The sequence below is a fragment of the Microcaecilia unicolor genome, chromosome 3, assembly GCF_901765095.1.
Source record: "Microcaecilia unicolor chromosome 3, aMicUni1.1, whole genome shotgun sequence".
NCBI lineage: Eukaryota > Metazoa > Chordata > Amphibia > Gymnophiona > Siphonopidae > Microcaecilia > Microcaecilia unicolor.
This window is the reverse complement of record NC_044033.1, coordinates 385,576,874-385,596,178: the sequence shown is the minus strand read 5'-3', so window position 1 is coordinate 385,596,178 and position 19,305 is coordinate 385,576,874. Positions and strand designations below refer to the sequence as shown.

Here is a 19,305-nt window from a genome sequence, read left to right as displayed (position 1 = left end):
TTTTCTTTCCTCTAGACCCTCCAGACCGGTCAAGAGCCCGCCCTGTCTCTTATCAGAAGTATTTTTCAGCCGTGTCGATTATCAGAAGTATGTTGAGCCGTGTTCTGCTATGACTGTTCATTTCATGTTCAGTATGGTCGGAGAACTTTCTTTGACTCTAATATTCTACAGAGTGGGACGCCTGGGCGTTTCATCTGTTTAAGCACACTGTTGGTGTTTAACTATTGGTTTTCCAGGTACAGGGGTTGTTTTAGTTTCAGAGTTACTGTTCCAAGGATTTGTTTTGGTTGTTTTCTGCTTTGCTAAGTGTATACTGGAGATAGATGGCTAGGCACAGGTTATATGTACTCAGTTTGAAGTTAGTGTTCTCAGTCTCCCTCTGCTGGTAGGCATGCATAACCCAAGCGTCTTGACCGGTCTGGAGGGTCTAGAGGAAAGAAAATTAGCAGGTAAGGCCTAATTTCACCATTCACCTCTTTCCAATCTCCATCTTTCAGAGGCTTTCTAGGGAGCTTTCTGTCTAGCATAGGATTAGATGTTATATTAAAATCTCTTCCAACTATCAAATGATAACCATTGCATGAGCTTTGCCATTAATTCAGAGAAACACATATGGCTATAGACATTTGGTGCATAGATGTTACAAGATAGTATTTGGTGTCTCTAAACTTCCCCCTAGCATTATTATAAACTGTTCTTATGAGTGCTGACTTTGATTATGAAAATTAAATGGGATGCGTCTATAAATTAGTGTTATTGAAACTCAAGAAATCTACCTGTAATGCCCAGTCTGTCTTCAGTTTCTCATGCTCTGTAGCATTGATGTGTTTCCTGTAGGAAGGCGATGTCAGCATCCTCCTTCCTCAGGTATTCCACTGACACTCTGTGACCTTGGGCAAGTCACTTTATCTTCCATTGCCTCAGGTATCCACTTGAATTGTTAACTATTTTGCCCCTGCCCAGAAAGCTGTCAGTATTAGTAGTACAATACTACAAATATCCTGTAGTGCTTTAAAAAGAAATATTAGGAAGTTACATAAGGTTTAATGGGTTAAGTCAACTAACCCAAGTGAATAAAGTGAAGTTAGTTGACTCTTCATCAATAATCCAATTGATCTTACAACATGTACTACATGACCTGATATATCAAAGGTTTTCTCCGATTCTGTTTCTTTTGAATTACTTTCTATCCCTTAGTATGTAACATGTAAACTTTATGTGGCTATTATGTATTCTATTGCCTTTTTTTCTTTGACACCTTCATTTGAAAAGCTGATCTACACGTACAGTTTCATATTTATTAGGAACCATACATGATTTCCATTTGCAGTGCGTTAGTATTGTTTGTTTATATATATATATATATATATATATATATATATATATATATATATATATATATATATATATAATTTTTTTTTTTTTTCACAAAATAAATTTGTTTTCTCCATTTCAGTGAGTGACCCTACAATGCACTATATTGGCACTGAGCCATGGAAGCCTAAGGAAGCTCTGGATGAGGGTGGCATTATCACTGATAAGTCTGACATCTTTGCTTTTGGACTGACATTGTGGGAGATGATGACCCTGACTATACCTCATGTTAATTTGCCAGACAAGGATGACGGTATGCTTGATTAAATACACTGAGCCTTCTTTATTTGAGATAAATAAGACTTAAACAGGATGCAGTACAGGTTCTCACTACCAAATGTAATTGAAACCCATCCACATGCTAGGTAGAGCTGCAGAGCAAGTGACTGTGTGAAGGAAAGGGGGAGTAACCACCACCAGCACTAACTGTATAAACCTATTGGATTAGTAGTTTTATAATACTAAATGTCATATATTTTAAAGTTCCCTTTTCAAAATAATATAGACTATGCTTTCTGAAGATGCGTATATAGTATCTTTACATGGAAAAGTTGTTGCGTGTAAAGATGGTGATTATTTTGTCAATACTTAGCTATTAAATTCACTTCATTATAAAAACACAATGATTAAATGATGGTTTGGACATCTTGTTCACTGCAAGGTTAGTCTAGGAAGACAATTTTCAGCTAATTTATGCAGGAAAATGAGTGATTTATGCACACAGACCCTTATTTTAGATGCCTATTTCACAATTACTGGAAGTAAATAGCAGCATTTAATGAAATGTACCAATTTTAGAAAGCAACTATTTACTACTTTTTTTTTCTAAAGTTTATTTATATTTTCCAAAACATACGAAATATCATGATCAACAAATACAATAGTCACTAAGATGTTCATAAACCAGACAAATAACAAACCGTGTTCCTTCAATATGTAGCCAGAACTAAAGTGAAGCAATAACCACCCACTAAAACTCCCCCCATTCCCCCACTCAGGATGGATCAACATAGAGAGAGAGTCACAATCCAATTTAAATCATACAGTCATGAAGGTTGAGTGTCTGTTGAGGGAATTGGTAAAGATGCTTCTAACCAAGTAATATAGCTATCCCATGTTCAATGGAAAGACAAAGATTTATTCCTTTTGAGCGCTGTCAATTTAGACATCGGGTAGGTATGATTCACTTTTGGCAATAAAATAATTTTCCCTGGGAGGGTAGGTTTTTTCCAAGAGGAAACCAAGACCAAATGACTAGCTGTAACAATCAAATGAACCAGCTTGCTCTTGTGAAAACGCAGAGTAGAGGGGCCAATGTTAAGTAAACAGCCTGCAAGGGATTTAGCAAGTGGTACTCCCAAGATATCCAATGCCAACTTCATGACCTGATCCAAAAAACCTGGGCTGTGGGGCATGCCCACCAGATATGCAGAAAAGTCCCTTGTGCCCCACACTCCTGCCAGCATAAATCATTTCCCATACCATACATAGTTTCAAGGCCTGTAGGTGTATAATACCATTGATACAGCATTTTGTAACCATTCTCAACCAGATTAGATGCTATAGGAACGTTCAGTAGGGAATGTAGATGATGTTCCCATCATTCTTTAGTCTCAAAAACAAATCCCAGTACGTTTTCCCACAACATTTTATGAGTTGGAAGGGGAGTCTGGAGCAAAAGGGCTTGATTGATCTAGTGATGCTCCCTCTGCCACTGCCCCCCTGCACTGCCCACTCTAAGAGAGATTCTCCCTGCTGCAAATCTGACCAAGCTTTACTACGTATGAAGTCTTATCACCTGCCTGTAGTAAAAGAAATCTTGCTGCGTAAGGCCAAACTCCTCTCGTAACTCCTCATATGATACTAGTGCACCATCCTCGACCAATTCACCCAGAGTAGTCAGGCCACTCCCTAACCACCTATTAAATATCTTATTTTGCTGTCCCAGTGGGAAGCCCTCCACATGAATGAGGTGGCAGAGAAATAGGTCCTATCCTTTAATAGCTTGTCAGACCTTATAGAAAGCTACTATTTACATGTGGTAATCCATAGTTTGTATAGATTCCAAGGAGGTGTGATTTGGGCGAGGCTTGAGTAGAAACATAATCTATACCTATTGTTCTCATTTCAGAAAGAGAATGCACGTGTATGTCCTAGTATTGCAGTGTTTGAGGTTTACAGCTGCTACTTTGCACGCACACGTTGATAGTGCTTGATTTGGATAGCCCTTTGTGGTGATTGTGTGAGAGAGATCTGGGACCTTTTCTTTGCTGCACCTTTCTCTCCCCTCCCCTTTCTGTCCTTCCCCTTGGTGCTCTCCCCCCCCCCCCCCCCCCCCCCCCCCCCAAAATCTTCTCTCTCATTCCTTCATTCTTTACTGTGTTCTTTATGGCCTTTGTGAACCACGTTGCTATGCCTACTTTGTTAATAGGTGTTTATCAAATATATGTAATAAATGTGGGAGGCCCTTCTTTCTGAACACCCTGTGACCAGGAAGTTGAAGTCCAGAGGCAGGAGGAACTTCCTCCTCACTCTATGGTGATTGAATCTGCTATCAAGAAGGCCAAAAATATTAGGACCCACTCCTAGGTGCCCCTGGGGAGAGACGCTCATAATTTAGACTCTCTTGGGAAGAACATTTTTTCAGAATACTGTGCTTTCTTCCAACACAGCTTCTTACCAGCTCTTCAATAAATGTGATCCACTTTGTAAGATGTAGGTTTTGTAGATTCTCTTTCTCAAGGTAAATCTGAAGAACCTGACTAGGGGAGGAATATGGAAAATACATGCTTCAGAAAGTGGAGAAGAGAACCAACTGAAAGTAACAGGATAGATCATAAGGAATGCCAAGCCAAATGCAAAGCGGAGATAAGGAGGGCAAAAAAGGACTTTGAGAAGAAATTAGCGTTGGAAGCAAAAATACATAGTAAAAACTTTTTTAGATACATTAAAAGCAGGAAACCGGCCAAAGAGTCGGTTGGGCCGCTGGACGAAAATGGTGTTAAAGGGGCGATCAAGGAGGACAAAGCCGTAGCGGAGAAATTAAATGAATTCTTTGCTTCGGTCTTCACCGAGGAGGATTTGGGGGGGACACCGGTGCCGGAAAGAATATTTGAAGCGGGGGAGTCGGAGAAACTAAACAAATTCTCTGTAACCTTGGAGGATGTAATGGGTCAGTTCAGCAAGCTGAAGAGTAGTAAATCACCGGGACCTGATGGTATTCATCCCAGAGTATTAATAGAACTAAAAAATGAACTTGCGGAGCTACTGTTAGAAATATGCAATCTGTCCCTAAAATCGAGTGTAATACCGGAAGACTGGAGGGTAGCCAATGTTACTCCGATTTTTAAGAAAGGTTCCAGAGGAGATCCGGGAAATTATAGACCGGTGAGTCTGACGTCGGTGCCGGGCAAGATGGTGGAGGCTATTATTAAGAATAAAATTGCAGAGCATATACAAAAACATGGACTGATGAGACAAAGTCAGCACGGATTTAGTGAAGGGAAGTCTTGCCTCACCAATCTAATGCATTTTTTTGAGGGGGTAAGCAAACATGTGGACAATGGGGAGCCGGTTGATATTGTATATCTGGATTTTCAGAAGGCGTTTGACAAAGTGCCGCACGAAAGACTCCTGAAGAAATTGCAGAGTCATGGAATCGGAGGTAGGGTATTATTATGGATTAAGAACTGGTAGAAAGATAGGAAGCAGAGAGTAGGATTGCGTGGCCAGTATTCTCAGTGGAGGAGGGTAGTTAGTGGGGTCCCGCAGGGGTCTGTGCTGGGTCCGTTGCTTTTTAATGTATTTATAAATGACCTAGAGATGGGAATAACTAGTGAGGTAATTAAATTCGCCGATGACACAAAATTATTCAGGGTCGTCAAGTCGCAGGAGGAATGTGAACGATTACAGGAGGACCTTGCGAGACTGGGAGAATGGGCGTGCAAGTGGCAGATGAAGTTCAATGTTGACAAGTGCAAAGTGATGCATGTGGGTAAGAGGAACCCGAATTATAGCTACGTCTTGCAAGGTTCCGCGTTAGGAGTTACGGATCAAGAAAGGGATCTGGGTGTCGTCGTCGATGATACGCTGAAACCTTCTGCTCAGTGTGCTGCTGCGGCTAGGAAAGCGAATAGAATGTTGGGTGTTATTAGGAAGGGTATGGAGTCCAGGTGTGCGGATGTTATAATGCCGTTGTATCGCTCCATGGTGCGACCGCACCTGGAGTATTGTGTTCAGTACTGGTCTCCGTATCTCAAAAAAGATATAGTAGAATTGGAAAAGGTACAGCGAAGGGCGACGAAAATGATAGTGGGGATGGGACGACTTTCCTATGAAGAGAGGCTGAGAAGGCTAGGGCTTTTCAGCTTGGAGAAGAGACGGCTGAGGGGAGATATGATAGAAGTGTATAAAATAATGAGTGGAATGGATCGGGTGGATGTGAAGCGACTGTTCACGCTATCCAAAAATACTAGGACTAGAGGGCATGAGTTGAAGCTACAGTGTGGTAAATTTAAAACGAATCGGAGAAAATTTTTCTTCACCCAACGTGTAATTAGACTCTGGAATTCATTGCCGGAGAACGTGGTACGGGCGGTTAGCTTGACGGAGTTTAAAAAGGGGTTAGATAGATTCCTAAAGGACAAGTCCATAGACCGCTATTAAATGGACTTGGAAAAATTCCGCATTTTTAGGTATAACTTGTCTGGAATGTTTTTACGTTTGGGGAGCGTGCCAGGTGCCCTTGACCTGGATTGGCCACTGTCGGTGACAGGATGCTGGGCTAGATGGACCTTTGGTCTTTCCCAGTATGGCACTACTTATGTACTTATGTACTTATGATTCAAGAGCTTCTACAAAGGATACAGGAGTTTACGGACTCTCTTGTTTGCAAGTATCTAGACTTGTTATGATGTGCAAGCAAACTCAATGACCTGCTCTGCAGAGAAGAGAAGCTCATAGACAAGGTGAAAGAAGTTAACTCATTAAGCACTGCAATACTCGTCTGTCTCCAAAACAACCCCCAATCCTTTTATCTTCTAGGAAGCTTTTGGGCAGGTTCTGAGAAGCCCGTAGTGAGGAAAAAGTATCCTTCACCACCACCATCAGCCTTGAATCTGTTTAGAGATAAGATGCAAGAGGCTGCCGCTCTCTTCAAGCAGCATGCTGTGGGGCATACACAGATTACATTTTCTACTAAAAGCAGTCTGTAGCCTAGGGTGTCCATAGAGCCCGACTGAACCCAGAATTTTGGGTTTGTGCCAAAACTGGATTTGCAACTGAAACTGGCTGCCTGATTTTGGTAGAAACTAAAGCTGTAAATGACCCCCCCCCCCCCCCTTGTCTGACACCAGTGGACCCACCCTGCATCTATCTTAGGAAGCCCTGGTGGTCTAGTGGTCTCTTCGGAGGCATAAACAAACCCTACTCATTCCTGCCCAATTGCTACTGAGACTTCCCACGACAGCCTTGTAAGACTGTTGCAGGAGATCCTAGCAGCCATTTTGCGGTTGGAATCAGCATGAGCAAGTCTCCTGCCTATGCTGGTTACAACCGCAAAATGGCTGCCATTGGGCAGGCACAATTGGGGTTCATTCCTGCCCCTGAAGAGACCATTAGACCATCTGCTGACTTTGCTCACTGGGAAGCGGTGTGGTGTGGTTTTGCCACGCCCATTCCACCTACATCAGTACCAGCTGAAGCCCTGACAGCACATAAGCGTGCCATTTGAGGCATACCACTGAAGGGGGCAACTTTGGGGGAAATTTTATGAGTTAAAAATATAGGGTTTTTTGTTTATATTTACTATTTTATGGTAGTCGAGATATGGTTAGCTTTTATTGTTTTATGCGCTCTTGAGGGAGTGGTGGTACAGGGAAATTATTTTTTCACAAGATTTTTGTAAGAAATTAATTTCAGAATTCAGCTTACTGTGACTTAACGCTTTTCAGATCTGCTAATTATAGACCTATAGAGGTTCTTAATGTCTATTGGTCTTTTAAGAAACAGAAGAAGATAGGCCCAAAATTAATTCTAGAGTGCTCTGTTATCCTCAGATTATTGATGCTGGTGTTGAGTTCTCCCATCAACCAATTTGTTGCATTTATTTTAATGCAAGATCTGTATGTAATAAGAATGATCATAAGAGGCATTGTTGAAGAATCTCAGGTGGGCTTTGTTTTTATTACCGAGACTTGGCTCAGTGAGTCTGATTCTCCTGTTTTAATTGATCTTTGTCCACCTGGCAGTATTCCTGGACTTTTTTTCTGTTGATAATTGGACTCTTCTATTTCCGGCTTTGTGGGTTTTATTTTAGTCTGTTGACCCCCCTGGAGTTTGGAAAAAAGTGAGACAATCATTTGTGAATTTTATATTGCAGCAGTTATGTTTTGATTCTTTATTGCTGTTCTGTGATATTAATCGTCATTTAGAGAATCAGTTGGATCAGTATGTGGAAGATGTTCTTTCTTATTTTATATAGTTGTTTAGTTCATATTTGTGAATTACAGACAACTCATGAGAAGGGACATAATTTGGACTGGTTGTCAGTTCTTCCTGGTCCTATCTCATGTTTATATGTTAAAGATATAGACTTTGAGACAGGTTCCTTGGTCAGATCATTAGAATTCACTCTTGTCTCTACATGCTCATACCTCTATTTTGAGTACCACATAAAATAGATCCCAGACATTTTGGGATTTAGTTCTTTCCAAATTAGATTTTACTGCTGTATCCAATCCCTTTCTTCGGTGGATATTTTGTCGTCTGTAATCATAAAATCAAAACCAGTTAAACATCGGATTCCTTGATATAACAAAGACTTGCTGATTTAAAGAGGCCCTGTCACAGGTTAGAACATCTATGAAGGAGAAAGAAGGATCAGAATGCTAAGCAGAACTGGAAGTTAGCTTTTAAGCGATATAAAATACCATTACAATCGACTTAAGTGTGTCTATTATACTGCTCAGATTGAAGATCATGCTTTAGGCCAAAATAAGTATTTTTGGCTATTTTGTAAATTGACAACTCCTAGTTCAATAGCAGATAACCTGGCTGTTTGTTTATTAGATAAAATTGAAAAAATTAGAACTGCAATTCCAACTAAATTAGATTCCATCATAGACTCTCGGGGTCAAAACAATCTTATTGCTTTTCTTGCTGAAAGATTCTGGACTGAGTTTCCACCCCATACATCTTGTAAAATTAGAACATTACTGTGTAAATTGTCTAAATCAAGTTGATTTTTAGATAGCTGTCCCTCGTATCTTATAAGTGATCCTCCAAGTCAGATAATTGATTGGCTAACTTCTGATTTTCTGCTATTAGATTCTTTTCCATCCCAGTTGGGGGGTATAATTTTAACACCTATTCTTAAGAATCCTAAACTGGATATTAGCTTACCAGCTAACTATAGACCGGTAGCAAGCATTCCACTCTTGGCCAAGATTTCGGTAGCTTATATTGCTGAGTTATTGTCAGATCACTTAATAAAATTTGCTTACATCCACTGCAGTATTGATGACAATTGTTTCAGAGGCAAAGGGTTTATTTGCTCAAGGAAAAGCAGCTGTACTTTTACAGTTTGACCTTACAGCAGCCTTTGATACAATTGACCACAATATTTTGCCTTTTAAGTTAAGGTCTTTGGGTTTGGCAGGCAAGGTCCTGAATTGGATGAGTGAATTTTTGACTCCTAGGCATTATAAAGTTAAAATAGCTAACAAATTCTCTATCAATTGGATATCACCATGTGTGGGTGCCCCAGGTTTCTCCGCTTTCTTCCTCTTTATTTAATGTTTACATGATTTCTTTTTGCTTTTGTTTCTCTCGGTTGGTTGCAAAGTTTTTTTCTTATGCAAATATGTTTTTATTACTACCTAATGAAGTAGACTTACCCTCTGCATTTTGTATTATTGCTCAGTGTATATATAGAATTGAACAACAGAGCTTAGCCCATCACTTTAAATTAAATACAGGTAAAACCAAAGTGCTACAGTTAAGCCGAATTGATTCTTCTATCCCGACAGAATTGTCATTAGCTTATAATATGGTTTTGAAAGTGGAGAAGGTTTCTAAAGTTCTTGGCGTTATTTTGAACATTACTTTGTCTTTAACACCTCAGGTTAATGCAGTGATTAAGCAGTATCATTAGAAGTCTTTGCTGTTTGTTGAAAAGCATTTTTCTATTCTGGTCCAGTATGTTATATTTAGATTACTATAATGGCATATATTGCTTATTATCAGCTCAGGCACTTTATCATTTACAGGTTTTACAGAACACCACAGACAAGTTAATTTTTGGCAAAATGAGATCTGATCATGCCACTCCTTGCTTGATGAGTTTGCATTGGCTTCCTGTTAACCACAAGATAACACCGTATCTGCTCTGACCCAGGGGACAGAGACAGACACCTTAAAAGCCTGACTGCATCCTTCAAACAGAAAGGCTACAACCCCAAAATAATCTCCAAAAATATTGCCTCCTCCCTCAAAACACCCAGGGAAAATCTGCTACAGTACAAAGAGAAAAAAACCACAGACAGGATCCCCCTGGTAGTGACATACAATCCAGAGCTGGAAAAACTGAGGAAAATAATAAGAGCTCTACAACCTTTGCTCCAGGAGGATGAATTACTGAAGGAAATATTCCCATCCCCACCAGTACTGGCCTTCCGACAGCCACCCAACTTAAAACACAAGCTTATCAGAAGTAAACTGCCAACACAGACTGAAAGTGAACAGAAAGGCACACGTCCTTGTAATATATCTAGCTGCAAACTATGCCAAAACATTTCACAGTACCTCACAGTCATGCACAAAGGAAAGATATTCAACATAAAGGAATCTTTCACATGCTCATCATTCAGTGTAAAAAATGCAACGAAGGTTGTTATATTGGAGAAACAGGCCAGATGCTTAAGACAAAATTCAATTTACATAGACATCACATGAACAATACTGCCAGTAGGGCCCCAACCCTGGTGGGACAGCACTTTACAGAACCAGGACACTGTACCAGTGATTTCACAGTGAGAATACTGAAAGGTAACTTTAAAACAATTCAGGAACATAAAACCATTGAAATCAGAATGATTGAATATTTTGACACCCAACGGACAGGACTTAACAAGGATCTGGGTTTTCTAGCCCACTATAAACCATAAGTAGTATTTCACTGCCTATCACCCTCCCCTCCCCTCCCCACAAACATCCTGCTAGACTATGGAATGCTTTGAAGTCCCCATCTCCTACCCACCCTGCTAGACCATCTATGAGGGACTGTTATATACACTGTCAGCTAACACTTTTGCTTATTTCTGATCTGATGAAGGGCAACCTTCGAAAGCTAATCAAGAAATGTATTAAGTTATGTCCAATAAAAAAGGTATCATCTTATTTTCTTTTCCATGTTTTAATTTTGTTTGATTTCTATTGATTACTGTTAAAGCTCGAATGTCTTATAGATTGCTGGTATATAAACTGTATGATGATCTATGCCCAGATCATTTAACAAGTTTATTCACTATTCCTGTATCTCCATCTACTTCCAGAGCTGGAAGTTCACATCATCTTTATTGTCCTTCTATATCAGGAATCACATACATACAGTTTTCTTTTATATATCAAGCGATCCAGATTTGGAATTCTTTACCCTTAGAGCTTAAAACTACGCCTCTCTTTTTGTGAAAACTTACCTTTTCACCGAAGTTTATTGATTTTTTTTTTTCAGGTGTAATCTGCTTTGAAACAACCTTGTTGGGAGTTGGAATATAAATAGTATGTCATATATCATAGCCTAAGGAGGGCCCACTGGTGTCGGGGGTGGGGGAGGGTTGTTTCAGCTGAAAATGCACAGGCCTTTTTGGCTGAAACCCGATCCCAGATATTGGGTCGGTTGAGGTGCCAAATCTGAAACCGGTCAGCCTCTAGCATCCCATATGTGAAGACTTTTTAGATCTTGTCTTTGGAAGAAACAGTTACTTACCTGTAGCATGTGTTCTCTGAAGACAGCAAGACATACATCCTCACAATCCACGTACCACCCCAAGGAGTTGTATTCCTTTATGCTTGTAATGCACTAAGGAGGTCCTGCATGACAGCAGCAGGGTGAGAAAGGATGTGCTCAAAAGCTTCCAGAAAAGATAGAGCCTAGTTCATGGAGCAGTACTACAACAGTGAAATCACTCATATGTGAGGATTTATGCCCACTTGTCCTTGGAGAACATCTGTTACAGGTAAATAACATTTTTTTTTTTTTTTGTACTTACCTACCTGTAATTCTCCAAAAGTAGAATTTTCTTGGATTCTACCGCTTACCTCCATTTTGGGAGATGTGCACTCAATTCATGCACACTCGTTTATATCAAAAAGGAACTGACGGTTTTGAAACCATTTTTAAGTTTAGAACAGCAATATTGGTATGCAGCAGTATAAATCCATGAAAATGCTACCTTCATTATACAATTGTAATAAGTATTTCCATCAGTTGTAGCTGCTGTTTTCATGTCCCTTTAATTTCTTTTTTCAGATGAATCCTTTGAGGAAGATGATTTTGATGATGATGCATATTATGAAGCCTTAGGTACCAGGCCACCCCTTAACATGGAAGAGCTGGATGAGTCATACCAGAAAGTGATTGAACTTTTCTCAGTCTGCACTAATGAAGATCCAAAGGAGCGACCTTCTGCTGCACAGATAGTTGAAGTTGTAGAGGCACATGTACAAGAATAGCTTTTAAGCATTAATCATTTGCTAGCCTTTGTAAAATGTACACTTGGTGGTCTAAATATTTTTCCTTGTCTCTCTAAAGCCACTCATGCTCTACTAGTTCTTGTCTATATAACTTAAAAGATGCTGATATAGATTGGTAGGACTGTAGTCTGTCTATTATTATTGTAGTCTGTTGTTATGGTGTCCTGTTAATCTTTATTCAAAATAGAAAATTTGACTGAAAATGTTGTCTTTTAAGTTATGTTGTATTAAAATATAGTTCTATACTGCATATTGTCCTTGTGTTTTAGGTTAACTTGTTCTTTAGATTAATTCAAGATTATGAAATGTGTGTGTTGTTTTGCAGAGTATGGACTTTCAACTACAGTAAATTCACTTAGTTATAGTGATAGTTTATTAGTTATAGTGATAGTTTTATATTTGAAAAATGAGTGTGAAACAAGGTAATGCTAGATCTCAGAAAATCTTTCAGGAGTTATATTTGAAATACTAGTAAAATGCCATTCTATAACTTGGTATGTCATGGATTCTGCCTATGTGTAGTGGCATAAATTTGCTCAAGTAACCCCTGCTGATCGTCTAGTAGGTCATAGGAATTGAAGTCCAAGTGGAAAAGGAACTCTTCAAGCCACAACTTTTAGGAAAAAAAAAGAATTCTGGGGTGGGCCACTGCAAAAACAGGCACTCTGTGGGAGAAGAGGTAGAGCCACAGCAGGGCAGATTTGTTGTTTGGTTTGCTGAGGCTGCAGCCTGAAAAGCACTTTCCATTACATAGCTTCCCACTATTAATCTGTGTATAGTTGTGCTCATCAACGAGCAGTTTGAAGATAGATATGTCTCAGCTCAGTTTTCAGTTCTCTATCTTGCCATCCAGTCCAGCTCCTCGGTATTTTCTATCTCTAACAGGTGGATGGGCACATTTTTCAGCCTCTGATTTTGAGTACTTTGCTCCTGATCAGTTGGTCAACTGGTCCCCACTTGAGCTTTGTGGGTGGCTTGAGTCTGCAGAATCATATCTGGAGATCTTCAGCTTCCTTTCTCTGGTGCCCCGCAAATTTACTTCTTCCCTCCCTTCACCTCTTCTGTGTTCCTATGGAACACTCCTTTTCCAGAACAACAACCCTTTAAAAAAAAAAAAAGGAAAGAGGTTTGCTAGAGTATGGGACAGAATATCAGTTCTGAGCCTTTCTCATCTATGGTAAGACTTCTGAGACTGTAAGCTTGGGGGAAACAGCCAGTGCTGACTCAGAACTCTCGGAGGGCTGCAAGTTCTACTTGGTGGGGGGGAGGGGAGACCCTGACTCACCACTTGGGACACATGCTGTGCTTCTGACAGTTGGAGTGAATGGTGATTCTCGTGGAGGCAGTAATGCAGTGTTCCTGCTGTGGGACCCGCCAACCAGAGTTAGGGTGTTGCAGTGTGTGGAAGCTGGGAATCCTGCGGGACACATAGGAAACAGTTGGCAGCAAATCTTTGGATTTGGTGCAGTATCCGAATATGTCTGAGTCTTCTGGCTGTCTAGCAGGGCCGGTGTGCAGTTTGATGCAGGAGAGCATGAGAATATGTGCTATTTTGTTGGGTCCAACTGGCAGTGAGGAGTAGCCTCTGTCTGATCACGTGTGAAGCACAGCTGTCGGTCCTGACAGAGCATTCAGCTGCATCAGAATCTTTGTTTTTTCCAGAGTTTATATTGCTCTTACACCAGGCCTATTTACTAAAGCAGGGACAGTCAAAGTTGCTGCAAGGTGCTTCAGTTTCTCGCCCCTCTGGCTCGTAAGAGATCTTGTTTAGACTTCCAGGAGAGGGCAGATGAGGTGCTCTCTCTGCTTCTCCCTCCTTATCTGAGGTGACCTCTGTGTATTCATAGAAGCCATCATTGAAGGAGCCATTAGTGGAGAGAGTGCTCCCTCCTGAGGAGGGGAATTACTCATTTATTTTTTCATTTATACCATATGTTACAAAAAGAACATAATGAGTGGCATGGAATGGGTAGATGTGAGGTGTCTGTTTACACTTTCCAAAAATACTAGGACTAGGGGGCATGCAATGAAGCTACAATGTAGTAAATTTAAAACTAATAGGAGAAAAGGTTTCTTCACTCAACGTGTAATTAAATTCTGGAATTCGTTGCCAGAGAATGTGGTAAAGGCGGTTAGGTTAGCGGAGTTTAAAAAAGGTTTGGACGGCTTCCTAAATAAAAAGTCCACAGACCATTATTAAATGGACTTGGGGAAAATCCACTATTTCTGGGATAGGCAGTATAGAATGTTTTGTACATTTTGGGGATCTTGCCAGGTATTTGTGACCTGGATTGGCCATTGTTGGAAACAGGATGCTGGGCTGATGGACCTTTGGTCTTTTCCAGTATGGCAATACTTATGTACTTATCTGTCATCCATAATGCGGCGGAGATGTAGGGAATTTGCAGAAATTAATACCTTCCTTCATTCTGCTAATATCGAATATAAGTGGGGGTTCACATTTGGTTTGTCCTTCACCGTTAATGGAATTACAAAACGGGAGCGGATGCTTGATGATTCCTGGAGAGTGCTGCAGCAATTTAAAGTGGAAAATCTGGAGCTGGAGAAGGTGACTTCCGGACTGCACAAACGGAAGGATTTACAATGGGCCCAAAAATGGCAGAGATCTATGGCACTTATGGCTTAGAGCTCGGCTACAAGGTCGAAATTAGCTTCATTGGCGGCTCAGGCATCACAACCACCTTGAGCACTTAGCATGAGACAGTGTGCACTGTTCCTCTATCTGGGACTGTATCACTAGCTACAATGGGGCTGTTTATACTAGACTGAGTAGTTTGCTGTACTGTCTTCTTAAGTTTAGATTCTGGTATTGGAGCATGTGGGAGGGGGGATTTTTTTTTCTTTTAATGTTAAGTCTGCGGGGGTGGGGGGGTATTATGCTTCATGATATTGGTTTGTTAGGTTGTTGATAACTCAACCCTGGGGATGCTAGTGCTTGCCTGGAGCTGATGGGTGCTACCTCACTTTATTTTTCCTTATTGGGTGGCAATATGGGAAGTGGAGGGGGGGTGTAGGGCAGAGAAGATTGTGGAAGGGAATGGAGGAATTGGGGAGGGGCTAGGAGGTGGGCTAAGGGTTTTGGATGCGGCTAGGTGTGTTAGGGTTGCTTGCTCAAACAGTAATTGTGGGTTGAGTAAGTGGAATCATGACACCATGTGCACTTTGGATAGGACTGCTTTATGACTAATGATACTGTACTTATAGGTACACTCAATTGTCAAAGGGCTGAATTCCCCTATGAAGAGGAGTCTCCTGTTTAAGGAATGCAAGCAGTTGGCCCTGGGAATAGTCTTCCTTTATGAAACCCATCTTACACGGAGGGGTGCAAAAATTGTTACAACATAAGGATTACCCCTCCATATTCTTTAGCTCTTCGAAAGATGGGAAGAAAAAAATGGGAGTTGCATTTCTAGTTCATTATATCCTTCAGATGGATATGGTGAAACTCACTGACATGGTGAAGTTTAAAGCCTAGATCTTGGACTTACACTTTATATTCCCCATTCTCCGAGGACAAGCAGGCTGCTTGTTCTCACTGATGGGTGACGTCCACGGCAGCCCCTCCAATCGGAATCTTCACTAGCAAAGTCCTTTGCTAGCCCTCGCGCGCCCGCGCGGCTGTCTTCCCGCCCGAAACGGGCTCGAGCCGGACAGTCTTCTTTCGTCCGCACTCGGTACGGTTGTGTTTTCGCCGTGTCGAGCCCCGGAAAGTCGACCTCGCGCGTCCTTTTTCTCTTCGACGTGTTTTTTTCTTCGGGAAAATCTTTAAAAATTTGTTCGGGAAGTGCTCCGGAAGCCCCCTCGGGTTTCGTTTTGCCCCTTACCGTATTTTCAGACTTTGCCCCGGTAAGTTTTCTTTCGTCGTCGGGGTAGGCCTCTTTTCGGCCTCGGTCGAGATTTTTCTCCCTCAAAGTTTGGTGCTCACTTTCGTCATTTCAGATTTTGATTTCGCCGGCGTGATTTTTCCGCCCATGATATTGAAGCCTTCCAGCGGCTTCAAGAAGTGCACCCAGTGCGCCCGGGTAATCTCGCTCACTGACAGGCACGCGTCGTGTCTTCAGTGTCTGGGGGCCGAGCACCGCCCTCAGGCCTGTAGTCTGTGTTCCCTTTTGCAAAGGCGGACTCAGGTAGCGAGATTGGCCCAGTGGAACGTTTTGTTCTCGGGCTCTTCATCGGCACCGGGGGTATCGTGTACATCGGCGTCTTCAGCGTCCAGAGCTTCATCCTCGGCCGCCAGTGCATCGAGTGCATCGAGGCATCGGATCTCTGCATCGGCGCCGAGACATCGGATAGCTGCATCGACGTCGGTGGTACCGGGACCTCGTCTACTGATGTCGGACGGTGGTGCATCGTCTGGAGTGCAGGTGAGGGCTGTCCATTCCCCTGCTGGTGGCGGTGAGCCTTCGGGTGGGTCTCCCCCTACCCTGAGGGCTCCTGCGGTACAGCCCCCCCGAGACCGACCTCCTTCGGCCTCGGCCTCGAGGAAGCGACGGCTGGATTCTACGTCCTCCTCGTCGGTACCGGGAAGCTCCGGTGACATGCTTCGTTCCAAGAAGTCGAAGAAGCATCGTCACCGGTCCCCTTCCCGTGTCGGTACCGAGAGCTCTGGGTCGCCGAGGGAGTCGGCACCCAGCAGGCATCGGCACCGAGAGGACCGCTCACCCTCTGTTCAGGAGGTGTCGATGCGCTCCACTCTGGACAGCCCGGAACAGCCTCCACGCCCGGAACAGGTTCTGACGTCGACGCCTGCATCGACTTCCATGCCTTTCTCTGCAGCCGCTCTGAACGAGAGCCTCCGGGCCGTTCTCCCAGAGATTCTGGGAGAGCTGTTGCGCCCTACCCCTCCGGTACCGGTGGTGCTTGCGCCACCGGTACCGTCGAGCGTGGCGCCGGCAGGTCCATCGCCCGAGGTGAGGTCTCCGGCGTCGGTGCCGCGTGCGGTGCCGGCTGCCGTCGCCTCCCAGGAAGGCTCCCCGACTACGTCGGCGGAGGGAGCTTCGCCGATGCGGGCGAGGGAGTCTACCTCTCGACGCCCCCATCGTGGACGTGGTTCCACGGAGTCGAGTCGGGCACGGTTGCAGACACAGGTCCGTGAACTTGTGTCTGACACCGAGGGTGAGGCCTCGTGGGAAGAGGAAGAAGACCCCAGATATTTCTCTGACGAGGAGTCTGAGGGTCTTCCTTCCGATCCCACTCCCTCTCCTGAAAGACAGCTTTCCCCTCCTGAGAGTCTGTCTTTCGCTTCCTTTGTCCGGGAGATGTCTACGGCCATCCCCTTCCCGGTGGTTGTGGAGGACGAGCCCAGGGCTGAAATGTTTGAGCTCCTGGACTATCCTTCTCCACCTAAGGAAGCGTCCACTGTTCCCCTGCATCATGTCCTCAAAAAGACATTGCTGGCGAACTGGACCAAGCCTTTAACTAATCCCCACATCCCCAAGAAGATCGAGTCCCAGTACCGGATCCATGGGGACCCAGATCTGATGCGCACCCAGTTGCCTCATGATTCTGGAGTTGTGGATCTGGCCCTAAAGAAGGCTAAGAGTTCTAGGGAGCATGCTTCGGCGCCCCCGGGCAAGGACTCTAGAACCTTAGACTCCTTTGGGAGGAAGGCCTACCATTCTTCTATGCTCGTGGCCAAAATTCAGTCTTACCAGCTCTACACGAGCATACACATGCGGAACAATGTGCGGCAGTTGGCGGGCTTGGTTGATGCTCTCCCCCCTGAGCAAGCCAAGCCTTTTCAGGAGGTGGTCAGGCAGCTGAAGGCGTGCAGAAAATTCCTGGCCAGAGGGGTGTATGACACCTTTGATGTTGCGTCCAGGGCCGCTGCTCAAGGTGTGGTGATGCGCAGGCTCTCATGGCTGCGTGCCTCCGACCTGGAGAATAGAATCCAGCAGCGGATTGCGGACTCGCCTTGCCGTGCGGATAATATTTTTGGAGAGAAAGTCGAACAGGTGGTAGAGCAGCTCCACCAGCGGGACACCGCATTCGACAAGTTCTCCCGCCGGCAGCCTTCAGCTTCTACCTCTACAGGTAGACGATTTTTCGGGGGAAGGAAGACTGTTCCCTACTCTTCTGGCAAGCGTAGGTACAATCCTCCTTCTCGACAGCCTGCGGCCCAGGCTAAGCCCCAGCGCGCTCGCTCTCGTCAGCAGCGTGCGACTCAGCAAGGCCCCTCGGCTCCCCAGCAAAAGCAAGGGGCGAGCTTTTGACTGGCTCAAGCAGAGCATAGCCGCCATCCAAGTGTCAGTGCCGGGCGACCTGCCAGTCGGAGGGAGGTTGAAAGCTTTTCACCAAAGGTGGCCTCTCATAACCTCCGATCAGTGGGTTCTCCAAATAGTCCGGCAAGGATACACCCTCAATTTGGCCTCAAAACCTCCAAATTGTCCACCGGGAGCTCAGTCTTACAGCTTCCAGCACAAGCAGGTACTTGCAGAGGAACTCTCCGCCCTTCTCAGCGCCAATGCGGTCGAGCTCGTGCCATCCGGGCAAGAAGGGCTGGGATTCTATTCCAGGTACTTCCTTGTGGAAAAGAAAACAGGGGGGATGCGTCCCATCCTAGACCTAAGGGCCCTGAACAAATATCTGGTCAAAGAAAAGTTCAGGATGCTTTCCCTGGGCACCCTACTTCCCATGATTCAGGAAAACGATTGGCTATGTTCTCTGGACTTGAAGGATGCCTACACACACATCCCGATACTGCCAGCTCACAGACAGTATCTGCGATTTCAGCTGGGCACACGTCACTTCCAGTACTGTGTGATACCCTTTGGGCTCGCCTCTGCGCCCAGGGTGTTCACAAAGTGCTTGGCTGTAGTAGCAGCAGCACTTCGCAGGCTGGGGGTGCACGTGTTCCCATATCTTGACGATTGGCTGGTGAAGAACACGTCCGAGGCAGGAGCCCTGCAGTCCATGCAGATGACTATTCGCCTCCTGGAGCTACTGGGGTTTGTGATAAATTACCCAAAGTCCCATCTTCTCCTGGCGCAGAGACTCGAATTCATAGGAGCTCTGCTGGATTCTCGGACGGCTCGCGCCTATCTCCCAGAGGCGAGGGCCAACAACTTGTTGTCCCTCGTCTCGCGGGTGCGAGCGTCCCAGCAGATCACAGCTCGGCAGATGTTGAGATTGCTGGGCCACATGGCCTCCACAGTTCAT

The 19,305-nt window shown here is 43.9% G+C and overlaps 1 protein-coding gene across 4 annotated transcripts in view; it reads left to right on the top strand.

The window, feature by feature from the left end:
* Positions 1 to 12,389, top strand: part of PBK (PDZ binding kinase) — a 103,442-nt gene extending 91,053 nt beyond the window's left edge. For all 4 annotated transcript variants that reach the window (XM_030195546.1, XM_030195544.1, XM_030195547.1 and 1 more), the window contains exons 7-8: positions 1,457 to 1,627; positions 11,903 to 12,389. In XM_030195546.1, the coding sequence (XP_030051406.1) occupies positions 1,457 to 1,627; positions 11,903 to 12,105 (374 nt within the window). In that variant the 3' untranslated portion in view covers positions 12,106 to 12,389. The remainder of the gene's footprint in view (positions 1 to 1,456; positions 1,628 to 11,902) is intronic.
* The last annotated feature ends 6,916 nt before the right edge of the window (positions 12,390 to 19,305 follow it).